Genomic DNA, 12,574 nt, shown 5'->3' on the forward strand with positions numbered 1-12,574 from the left:
AAATCTGGTTTCCCTAACACTTGTCTGCTTAAGTCATGCTTTGTACATCTGACTTGTGGCTTAAAAATGCTGCAGCCCACAGGATGCGAAGTGATGAACCAACATAAAAATATCACTTTACCAGCTAAAAATGTTTTTCATGTTTTTTGTCGTTTAAGTGGCTACTTTAAACTGTCAGAATTTGTCCCACTTTCTTTTAACTAGTCCAGAGGCCTATTCCCTGAGTTTCCACTTGCTCCCTTTCCACTTTCAAGGATCCTTTGATACCTCTGGGTGCCACAAGGTCAGTGTTAGTTTCAATATGTGCATTCTCTTTCACTGATGTGGAATTTAGCTTGGTTAAAGTAACTTGCATTGTCTGATTTTCCCCAAAGCCTTTTTTTTCTCATTCCCAACCCCCAGCAATGCTGTTCTACCCCCTCACTTAGTTAAGGGCCCCTCCCCAAGCCAATTCAAATCATTACATCAGCGAGAGGTTTGACTGGGTTCATGAGTTGAATCCACTGAAGTGGTCCAGCAAACTCCAAAACTAACAGAAGGCAAGCAGCAGGGAGTTGGAAGGGGGAGCAGCTCTCTCCACTTTCTCTGGCAGCCGGCTAGATCTGCTCAAGATGCTACTGCAGCCACATCCTTTCTTCTTGGCTCCACTTTCAGCTGCCAATTCCCGACCTCTTTTGCATTGGAACTAGACCTTGTCCCATACCTCACCGAGACAACGCAGGGAGCTAAACCAGCAGAAGGCTACCATGCTCTCCTGCCACCTGCCAAAAAGTGGGTTTTACCCAGCCATCATCCAGAACCAGTTCAGTACAAAATCAGATAAACATAAATACTAGCACACCAGGGAAAGAGAGGACTGCATCAGCTCTGACAAATTAGTTGAACCAGTTGCTTGGGAACCTCCAATTTAGGAACAGGATCCACCAGACTAGAGGCAGCTGCCCTAAGTTGTGGCCCCAGAATCTCTGTGTGGCCCAGCCAGTAATACTGGCCAACAGCTCACACTGGGGAAAGAAACATTAATGCATGAGTCCATGGCAAGAAATCCATGGATTGTTATACTGGAAGACATCCTTGAGCTGGGAAGAGAAAACTCCTTGTCTTTTAAAAATCTTGCTGAAGAACTCTGAGCATCTAAAGATTAATTGATACTGCCAAGCACACTGCCACAAGGATGGCAAACACGAGGACTGGAAAAGAGGAGATGCAGTGATGAGGCATCCCAAACAAATACACTCTGACGTAGATGAGGCACAGTAAGCATGAAAGATTTGCCAGACGCCTTGACAGAATGACATGCACCTACATTGAGCCCACAAGAGAAGGAAAAAAACAGATAAATGGGTAAAGCTAACCAAAGAGCATTAACTTCAACCTACTCAAAACCATTCTATACACAAAGACAACCATCCCCATTCTCAAGATGTTCCACAAAGACCCAACATAAGAAAAACTCTCTGAATGGACACAAGGCTTCTGGCACAGTCAGTTGTAAGGACTGCCCCTTCACTCCCCAAGTTTCAAATTTCTTCATAATTGCTTATGATTATAAGGTATTCTGTATCTTTGTTATCTGTCAATGTTTTGAGTTTTGCTGCTCAGTTTGGAGGAACAAGTAAGGAAAAGGTTGAGGCAGCATTGGGAAGAAACGCCTGGGAGACTGGTATCAAATCAGAAGAGAGGCAAGTTGCAAATGTAAATAAACTTCCTCAAAAGCAGGGGCCCAGCCTCGAGTAACTTATACAGACATGGTTCATATTTTCAAAAAAGTCATGAGAAAATACATAAGAGTTTCAGCACAGCAAGCAGCAGGCCAGGATTTTCGACCAAGTGCTCTACCACAGCACCCTTCCTGATTTATTTCATGCAATTCACAATTCCACACAATTTTTCTAAAGAAAACTAATGAACTGACTTACCATTAGCCCCCATTCTACCTTCACTGTGAACAGAGATGCTCTCCAATCCCTAACATTCTGTGATTCTGTGAACCTCCTTGTTCTCACAAATACACTTGCAGGACACAGAAGGCAACCAGGACTTTAGTAAATAAGCATGAGGCAGCCCAAGCTTGTCAGAAGGGACCTTTTCTCCTCTTTTCAGCTATCCTAAAGTGTGCTCCACATGCTAAAGCCATCCAAGGGCTGTTCAGATGGTATCTCAAAAGATCACAGGAACAGTCAGGCTTGCCAGTGAATGAGATTGGTAACAACACCAGTGCAAAAGCAAAGACACCAAGCAGCAACAATGGCACTTGGATTCCACACCAAGCTTCTACTGTTAGTTTTGCAGTCCTTTGGCCAGCCAGGAACTTTGGAGATCAAGACATCCTGCAAGACTAGCTGGTACAAAGGCAGTAAGTCATCCTTTAGGCTGCTGAATAACAGCAAAAAATTTCTATTACTAAAGTGCTAGGTGGATGGAGGCAACAGAATGAGAGGAGGAAAAAAACAAAGCAGTGGGAAGGATAAAAATACCAGGTCCAGGCATAAAAAACCAACAGATCTGGCAGAACATAGCAAAAGCACACATGACTGAAGTACACCAAATACTCCAGCATATCACAGGCAAACAACTTCCTGAATGGCAAGCATGACCTGTCAAATTAACCTGTTGGCAACAGAGCCATGGAGCCAGCAGGTGATGATTTTCAATTTATCACAGCATGTCTCAGTGTTAGGTAGTATATTCACACTGATCCACTGTCTCAGCAAGGGAAAGGTGACTCAGCTCATCTTTCCATAACATTGACCCTCCTACTCTGAAGTTCTTTCCACTGCACTCTCATAGGGATAAAACACACCACTTCGGCAGCTGACATCTTTGTAACTTAATATGCTGAATCTATCTTGCTGACAACAGCCTAGGATGAGCAGAGCACTATGCTCCCTGGTCAGGCATCTGCTTGCAGATGCATTGCCGTATAACACTTCTTCCATTACCCTGCTGCTTACAAGACAGAGCCACAAAGTGGCCAGAACATCAAAGTGACCTGGTGGCAGCGCAGTGCACTTTCCTGGCCAGCAACAGACTCTGGAAAGCACAAAGGCTCAAAGGGATGTGTGACCAAGTTGTATCATGATCCATATTAATGTCTGCAGAACATCAATGTTACACTTTCCATTTCCTCAGGTGTCTTCATAACCTTCCTTCAACACTCTCCCAGTTTCTCAAAGAGTTGTCAGAATAACACACAGTGCTGCAGATGAAGTCATTCCAGTTCCACGCACATTGGTAATACTTCCCTAGTCTTACTGGCAACACCCATGCTTAAATCGACACAATCTGTTTAATGAAAAAGTTAGCATGCATGTAGCTAACTGCAAAGCATCTCCTGTCTGCAAGGGATGTTTCTGACAGTTCTCTTGAGCACACACCTCTGCTTGTGCAGATAAAAGAGATCTTGCTGTGCTATACTGCACCAATTAGAATCCCACATTTGAATAGAGATGATATTTCCCAATCCAAACTTGAAGCCATGATGACAGATGAGATGACCTGATCACTCTGAAACAAAATGCTACCATTCACACCTTCTGGCATCACCATTTCCTACAGAGCATCTAACAGTAAGAAAACAAAAGAAAAGCCTCTATATCACATCCCTCAGGAAGCTGTCGAAAGACTGTGCATTGCTTAAGTCCCTCCTCTGAATTGGAGCACTGAGGCACAACATGATGCCATGACAAAGGCAGCCCATTTCCCAAAGCTTGGGAAGGCTAAAGGCTGCGAGATACACCTTGTACATCCTGGCAAGCTGAGACAGGAACACTCCAAAGCTTGTTGCTAGTCTGGAGTAAACACAGCTCATGAGGTGCTCCAGCCTGGACAGCACACGTGTTTGGGGGTGCACATCCAGTCAAGAGTAGCCTGGGAGCACTTGCCCTCAGTCACCACTGGCCTCCATAGCTGAAGGATCCTAGTTATACTGGCAGACACCGTGTGGGAATAGCCCCAGCCAAGGAGTCTCACGCAGATTGCTAATAGTTACAAGTGGACCAAAAAATCCACACCCTGAGCAGCAGCACATTGGTTTACATTTAAACCAGCAAAGCCTTTTTCCACGTTGACAATAAGTTCAGGCATTGAGCCACCCTTAGATGACTTGAAGCAATTTATCCGAGCTGGCATGCCTAGTACTTGAAAAAATATTTCCTAAGTCTGTTAGTTTGTCTCATCAGGTGAAAAAACAAAATAACTTTTAAATTTATTCATTCTGTTATGTGGCTGGGGCTTTTTGTTTGTTTAGATTTTTGAAGAACTATCAGGCAGTTGCTGTAAAGCATGAACAGAGAATTTAGCACAAAAGACCCCAACTGGAGGACAGAATGACCCACAAAATAGAAAAAGTTGCCAGCACTAACAAGAACACCACAAAAGTTACAGCCCTCAGCTGAGACATGATGGTGGAACTGATTTGGGACAGAAAGAGTGTGGAGAACAGCAGTACTGCCTCGAAGGCTTATCATATTTTCACCCGCACTTCTCCACAATTCTTCAACGAAGAACGTGTCGGCTATCCAACGGTTTCTTTGTGGCATACTTCCCAGACCAAGCTCGGTGAACGGCATCTTTGTCAGTTCATCCATCATAACAAATATTGAGAATAAGTCATACCTCCAACTAGTAAAACAATTTCACAGCTTTTGTTTCTCATGCAGGTAAAATACTTTAAGACAAGACAGCATCAACAACTTCGAAAAAATATGCAGGATTCACACTGAGCTAGAAAATAATTTTATAAGAAAATGGAAAGAAAATACAGTGCAAGTTTAAAACAACTTGCCATCAAGCAAAGGAAAGAAGTTTTACAATTGAAATTATGCTTTAAACAGTCAAATTCTTAAGCCTATTAATTTTACTACAGATTAATAAATAACAATTCCAGTTCAAATGAACAGTTAGGGACTGTTTCCAAAGGATAAGGAAAGATGTGCACAAACTTCAAGCTTTTTGAAAATTATCGCACATTGGGTTTTTCTTTTTTTAAACACTGTTGGACCTACGTGATTTCTTTTATTTTTTTAACTCTCAAAAACACTCACATGCACTACAAATGTCAAATCTGCAACAGGCTTAAGTTAGATGTAGTGACACATGAACAACAAACAAACAAAACACCCAAACAAACAAAAACACACACATGCAGTCTCCCTTGAAAAAGGTGAACAGTCTGGTCTTTTTCATGTTGAATATGACTCATTTCTGGTAATCCAAAAATAAACCCAAACAAACCCATAAACACAAAACTACACAACTTGGAATTATCTTCCTTGTGAATTTCCTATTACCAACAGGGTAAAGGCTAACTGTTGAGCATCAGCTAAGTTTCTGAGTAATCAGAACACAGTTTACAAATTGCTACTCTTCTATTATTCTTAATATTCCTAATCTATTAATCCACCGGTGGACCAGAGGATTCTTGGATTTCCAAAGTGTCAACATTTTAATTAACACTAATAAGTACAAGCAAGAGGTTTACTCACTGCTTTGACAGAACAACAAAGGAAAAACATATAAAATCCTATGACACCTGATGTTCCGGTTACCTTCTACATACTCTTAACTTCTAGAATTTAAGCAAACACACTGGCCACCTTATGGAAGCCTGAACTCTTTGGCAGTGGACAGGGGAGAATGCTTACTATTGAGGAGTTCCGGAGGCATAAAAGCAGTTTCAAAAAAATAACAAAAAACCCAACATGTTAACTGTTTTTTCTCTGGGAAAAAGTTGTGGGTAAGGGTAGGAGTAAGAGGAAAAATATAAAGGAGAAAATAACATTTTGGTATCATAAAGAAGGAAAACAAATTATTTTTGATTAAGAAAAATTACATAGCTAGTTGATTAAGATCTTCTGTCACAAATATGATTACTATTCAAATCTGACATCAAGAGCTCACACATGGCCCTCATAAACAGAATTAAAACTATAATCCCATTTCTGCCACATTGATTATATCACAAGGGAGTAATTCTATTTAGGTAATGTGATCCTGTAACAAGATACTAAAAAAAAAATCTGTATGAATGTTGCCATTTTCTATGTCTGTTTATATTAAAAACATTTTCTTATTGTTCTCTCTGTATAAATAATGAAGCTCAGAAAGCATTCCATCTTTTAAACTGACATGCTCTTTCTCCAAACAGTTTATAATATTTTGCAAAGGAAGTAAAGTATTACTAACTAAACCATCACTTCTTTTAAACACCTTTTGAATAGTATTTTCTTAAAACTGTATTATAAATCAAATGGGAAAAGGTATTGCAGCATTCCTGTTCTATTACTGACTGGTAGGTTTGACTCCATTTCAAAACTGGCGTGGTACTGTGCCAATTACATTGAAATAGAAAGGTCTGTAGCAAGAAAAATCACCAGAAGACAAAAAAAAACCCATCCTGTTTTCATAACTTTCTCACAGGAGAACATAAGGAAAAAAGAACAAACAACTACAAGCTCATTTCTACTTTCATGACTGTGTTCAGACCAAGTTCTGTCCACATGGAGCAAATATCAAGCCTGTTAACATTGTGAATCTCTTGCCATAAATATTTATAAACTACAAGAATATCTGGAGAGCTTAATGAAGGTTCTCTATGTCAGTTTGCCTGCCAAATATATAAATAGGAAAAAGCTGGGTGCCAATACCCAACATATATGTACATTCCATTAGAGATGTAATGCTTTCCCTTTCCAAGCTTTGGACAATTACCACAAAACAAAGACACAGTTTCATTGTTTAGAGTGCTGCGTATTCTGTAACTCTGCAAGCAGTACACTCTGAAACTAAACAAGTGATGTTTAACTTGAAAAACTGAAGGGTATTATTAGAAACTATGTGTCTCTCACCTAAGAGCAATGACCCTCTGGAAGTGCCATCACTACAAAGCACTTGGCACAGCAGAAGTGGAAGTATTCACTGCATGTTGAACCTAAACCTCATGTACACACAGCAACAGTCACCCTTGGTGAGCCACAGCGTTCAGGTTTAAGGGCTCAACTTTTAAGCAAGTAATGCTAACTGCTTTATATGAATGTGAACAGTCCATCCCTGAAGTCTGCAAGACAGTTGCAACCCCCCAGGTCTTTCTAAGCAACTTACGTCACTTACCAGTAAAAGTCCATCTATGGGAAATTCTTTACCAACATAAATTCTCCTTCGCTGGCAACAATTGCCAATCATGGGCCATTGAAGAAGTGGGTGGCAGCAAAGAATTTCACCAACCAAGTGTAGTTTACTAATGAAACCTCCCTCAGGCAAGCCAGCTGAAGCATGAGGGGCACCCAGCAGGAGAACTGGGAGAGGAGCCGAGCATGCTCCCAGGTATGGCAGGGCCACCAGCTCACCCAGAAGCAGGAGCACACAACAAAGCTTTAGTAACAACTATGTTTCTGGTGCCACTCGACAATAACACACACCTCTCCCTATAGTACAAGGAAGTGGACTCTTTTGAAGAAGCCACCAGCAAAGCAACCCAAGTATTTAGAACAGAGACTGGGCTGCGATGAGGGTCAGGAGGTTCCAAGAACGCAACTCCTTTCTTTCTTCAACCAGAATTTGAAAACAAAAACAAAAGCAACAAAAAAAAACAACGCCAAACCACAGAACCTCCACAGCAAGCTGTCTTGACAGTATGCTCTTGCCTCTTAGAAATCCAAGTACCTGCCCTGAAAATGTCAGTAGGATCTGGCCTGTCACACTCCTTTGGATGACTTTGAAATACCGGTGCCTTGCCCTGTCCATCCATTTCTGGCTAGTAACAGCCTGGTACTTCTTCAAGTCCTCAACAGCTCACAGGGCACTGCATTTCCAGGTTACCAATTTTGTTCCCTTCCAGATCGGTAATCAAGTCTACCACAGTTTCCTCAGACTAATGATCACAGATTAGTTGTTGTAAACCTCTGTTCATTTGCTTTTTTCTAAGTTAACAGAACAGGGAGGCTAGCTCTGCAAGCAAAGAGGATGCTCCCATCCACAAATACACCCTATTACATTTTCTGAGTTTCAGTCTCAAGCACTGTTGGCTTGGCATCCTTCACAGCAGTGAATTCACAAACCTAATAGTGAACTTCATAACTTTACTTTCATGTATAAACTTATTCATACGCAAGCTGGCACTGCCTCTGCCTCATTAAGGAACTGCTGACACCTCTTCTGAACTCAACACATCTTATTGAAACCAATTCTACTTGCATAGATGTTGTTTATTAGAGAGGATGCATGCATTAAAATTTGATTTTTGTTTCTTCAGAGTTCAGCTGTTCCTGCTGTTTATCTAAGGTAACAATTAGCCAGTAGGAAAATTACTACTATGTCACAAACAGAAGATTATGACTTCAGGTAGGTGATCAAACAGTAGGAGACCAGGAACACAGAAGAAACAAAAACACTGTTTGGATACAAATGCCCTTGGCAGCAAAAAAAGACGAGAGACAAGAAACAAAATGACAGTCTGGATGGTTTATAAACTGATTGTTTCTCCAAAGTGTCTTATTAAGCATCATCAAGTATAAAAAAATTTGCAAAATCACACATCACTGTTTTGATATTTGAAGAAATTACAGTGACAATACTATGTGACATTACATATGACAGCGATTTCTGTGCTGTCATTTGAATTAGGTTGAAGAACAAGTTAAGAGACAAACAAATGGTTTATTAAGAACAGGTACAATTGTTACTTAAGAAAATGAACTAATTAGGAAAGTTTCTCTCTGTACTCCAGACCCAACTTAACTTCTGAAAATTGGGGTTTAACCACCACAATAGGAGTACAAAATATAACGCAGCTCATTTAAATAAGTATACTTGTATCTTTGCAAACAGGATACAATATGGCAAACAGATGCATAGAAAAAAAGGGGGGGGTATGGAGAGGAAAATTTTTGTTTTGCAGAGCACTGAGCAACTGGAGACTGCGCAGTTACTTCAACCTAAATCACCTTTACTCTAGCTTTCATCAAAACACACTAGTGTTGATGAATTTTCTAAATCTAAGTGTGGTTGATTAACTGTTAGCAATTAATTTCTTCTCCCAGCTAGCATGAAAAAATACCAGTAAACAGCAAAATGATGGATGCCAACACCACAGGTGATTTCTTCCGAGAAAGACTGAACACAGAGAAATAGTTACCGTATTAAAGTTCACAGCATTTAAAAAAAAAAAAAAATCCTCATTTTTCTTACCAGTTGTGCCCTGTAAGACTAGAAATTTTATTGGAGAGGGGAACTGGAATAAAAATTCTCAGCTACTTTAAGTGACATCCCCTTGTAAGGCACTCGCCTGCTGATTTAAAGCTGTATGAACATTCGTGGCAATGAAACGCAAACTTCTCCCGAGTCCCAGCACAGAGCCAGCACACAGCTGAGAGGCGCATTCATTCCTCCTCTCGCCAGCTCTGCACGCTCCCTTCGCTACCAGGAGGCTTTTCAGTGAAAACACCCGTGAAGTGAAAACACTTTCCAAGTCCCTCCACGGTGAATATGTGAAACTCCACGCTCCCCCCCAACACCCTGCGGGATAAAACCCCCGCTCTCGGGGGGAAAGGAGGGGAGCCTGGCGACAGCAACAGCGGAATCAGCCTGACACCGATGGGCCGGGAGCTGCGGGCCGCCCGCTCAGGGGGTGCGGAGAGATGGGGGTGCGTGTGCTGATTTGGGGGGCTTTAAAAATAAACAAACAAAAATGTAAAACAAACTTGGAAACAACAATGGGGCGGTGAGAGAAGCGGCCGGTGGCCGCTGGCAGGGCGGGCTGCTCCCAAGCGCGGCTCGGGCCGCCGGGGAAGTTGCTCGGGAGCCGGGGAGGCCCGTGACGGCGGCCGGGCCAGAGCGCTGCCCCCGCGCCGGGCCCCGCGCCCCACCGGCAGCCAGGCCTCTCCCCTCCCGCACGCCCAAACATGGCCCCTCGCCACCAACCCTGCAACTTTTACCTCCCCCCCCCCCCCCCCCCGCTACTGCCGCCCCCGCCCCGCTCACCTCTCATCAGGGAACAAAAACTGCAGGCAAGTAGGCTGCGCAGGACGGCCCCCATCTTCCTTCCCTCCTCGCTCTCACCGGCGGGGAGGCGGCGGCGAGGAGCAGCACCTCCGCTGCCAGTTCATGCTTCCAGGCGGGCGGGGGAGGTGGCAGGGAAGGGAGCGGGGCGCGGGGGGGGCAGAAGGCGGGGAAGGGCGGCCGCGGAGATTCCCCCCTCACCGGTCCCTAGCAGGCCACCAGCTCCGCCGCGCCGCCGCGGGAGCGGGCGCTGCCCTCCATGCCGGCCGCCTCTCACCGCAACCGCCGCGGCCGTTCTCCCACCCACCCCTCCGCTCGCTTGCCCGGCCTCCGCCTCCACCGGGCGCGCACAGGCGCAAGGATACAGTCCTCCTCCTCCTCCTTCCCCCTCCTCTCCCGGCCTCGCCTCCGCCTCCCCGCGCCGCGCCCGGACGGCTCCTGGAGCAGCGCCCGCCCCCCCGGCACCTCTCCCGTCAGGGAGGGAGCGGGCGGGCGGAGGGGCGGGAGCGGGCACGCGCGCGCAGCCCTCACACACCGACACACGCACACACGCCCGGGCGCCCCGCGGCTGACAAAAACCCGGCGGGGGCTGCACCCCGGCGGGACTGGGGTCGTTGGCGAAGGAGGGGGCGGGCTGGGCTGGGCTGCGGCGCTCTCCGAAGTGTCCACCCGAGGACAGGGTGAAGGGGACACGGCGGGTCGGGGGAGGGGCGGCTGCCACTGTTGCATTCCAGCGGGACTACTTGCCGCCCTTCGCCCCTCCGCCGCCTGCGATGCGGCCTGCGGAGCAACACCGGACCGCGAGGGACGGGACTAGTTTCTGCCACTGAGCAGCAGCGGCGGCACAAAGGCGGCGGGCGCTCCTCCGCCAGGTGACGGTGGCCGAGGGTCGGGCGGGCGGCCCGGGGTCCCTCGGGGCTCTGGGCTCCTTTCTCGAGTGTTGCCCGCCCGCTTTCCGGGAGGGGCCTCCGAGGCGAAGGCTGCGGAGCTGGGCGAGGGGAGCGGGGTGTAGCATTGATAGTATCTCTCGGGAAGGCGGGGGGAGGCGGGAGTTAAGCAGTACGGTAAAATCGAGTTACAATTAATACCCCCTAGCGTGGGCGTTCGAGAGCGATAATGTTGATAGTTCCCAGAGCAGAGCCAGCGGGCGTTCCTTATCGATAGCACGTGCTGCCTGGCTGATGTAATGGGGTGTGATTGATTTCCCAGCACGTTGGGGGTGGTTCGGGCTTTTGACCTCCTTGCTAAACTGCGAGGAGTAAGCTGCTGTAGTAAACTGCTTGGAGCCGTTTTGCAAGTAAATTAAAAAAAAGGTGGCTAACATGCTGTGTTTGAACACAACTTTCCTTATTACATGCGTGTCAACACCCTTTCTGAAGAAGCTAAAAAGTTAAGATTTTGTAATACACCTTAAAAAACAACAACAACAACAACACAAACTTCCCTACCTACTTTGTTCTTTCCTAATAAACAATACGAAATGCAGCTCTCTCGTGTTTCCTCTAGGTAAGAAAATCTTACTCAGGATTTCTGCAAGGAACATTAGGTCTGAATGTCTAAATCACATTCTCGTAGAGTACAACAGCTGGTTAGTAAAATAATTATATGAAAATAATATGATTTGAGATCCCTGCATTCAGAAGTCAGTATTTCCTTCAGCATTATTAGAAACTTACAGAAACATTTCATATTTGTTGTACATATATTTTCATAGCATTTTTTGTGATTACAGTAGGAGGTAAAATCTGGGCCAGACTAAAGGCCTGCGGGTTGTGGGCTTGACTCTCAACATCATGCTCCTGGAGTCATGTGATAATGTCAGACTCTCAGCTTTTACTGAGGAGAAACAAGAGAAAAACAAGAGTGTTTTACAAAAATAATTATGTTTCCAACCTTCAGGGTTGCAAGAAAACCGTTGTGACTCAACAGCAACACCTGCCCAAGGCCAGGTCTACATTACAAAATGTTCTTGACTCTCAGCCGGAAGAAACAGCCTCCTCTGTTACTGTACTGTCAGCTGGGAGGATTAGCAAACTGGAGCAAGATCCACGTGGACAGTGGAGGGGAAGGACTTCCCATGCAAAAATATACCTAAACAGTAGATAACCTGCATCAAACTCATGTTGTCACCATCAGATTTTGCAGGAGCAGACAGAAGGATCACACCTTTATATATATTTTCATCACTTAATTGGAATTAAAGAAGAAAAAGATGTTCATGGGGGGTTTTTCCCTTATACTGTGTGCTCATCATGTTGCGCCGTCTGTGATGAACCTCTTACGAAGTGTGGCAGATCTGTAATGAATTCTTTGTATCTTAAACAGTGCACAGCTGAGGGAAACGTCAGGCCCAAACCCCTGCATCACAGAAGACATTTCTCTACATGCCGTTCCGTCTCACACCTTATCTGTTTCTGCTGGAAACACTCTGGTGACTTGACTTCATCTCCCTTGGGAGCCTGATCCCCTGCCTGGAGTTGCTCTTACTTTTGAAGACATCTTCCCTGCTGTCCAGGCTGAGTGGTTTTATTTTTAGCTTTCAAACATCATGTGCTGTCACCCCTCACACTGGTGCATT

The 12,574-nt window shown here is 44.9% G+C and overlaps 1 protein-coding gene and 1 long non-coding RNA gene across 2 annotated transcripts in view; one reads left to right on the forward strand and one right to left on the reverse strand.

The window, feature by feature from the left end:
* LRP6 (LDL receptor related protein 6) overlaps positions 1-10,367 on the reverse strand; it is a 134,226-nt gene extending 123,859 nt beyond the window's left edge. Inside the window, exon 1 of the mRNA XM_065033718.1 lies at positions 9,979-10,367. Within this exon, the coding sequence (XP_064889790.1) occupies positions 9,979-10,033 (55 nt within the window). The 5' untranslated portion in view covers positions 10,034-10,367. The remainder of the gene's footprint in view (positions 1-9,978) is intronic.
* Positions 10,368-10,534: 167 nt separating this feature from the next.
* Positions 10,535-12,233, forward strand: LOC110364715 (uncharacterized). Its single transcript, XR_010466812.1, has 2 exons — positions 10,535-10,868; positions 11,896-12,233. It is a non-coding gene; the product is annotated as an uncharacterized LOC110364715 (long non-coding RNA).
* The last annotated feature ends 341 nt before the right edge of the window (positions 12,234-12,574 follow it).

Source organism: Columba livia, chromosome 1 (assembly GCF_036013475.1).
Source record: "Columba livia isolate bColLiv1 breed racing homer chromosome 1, bColLiv1.pat.W.v2, whole genome shotgun sequence".
In the NCBI taxonomy this organism is placed as follows: domain Eukaryota; kingdom Metazoa; phylum Chordata; class Aves; order Columbiformes; family Columbidae; genus Columba; species Columba livia.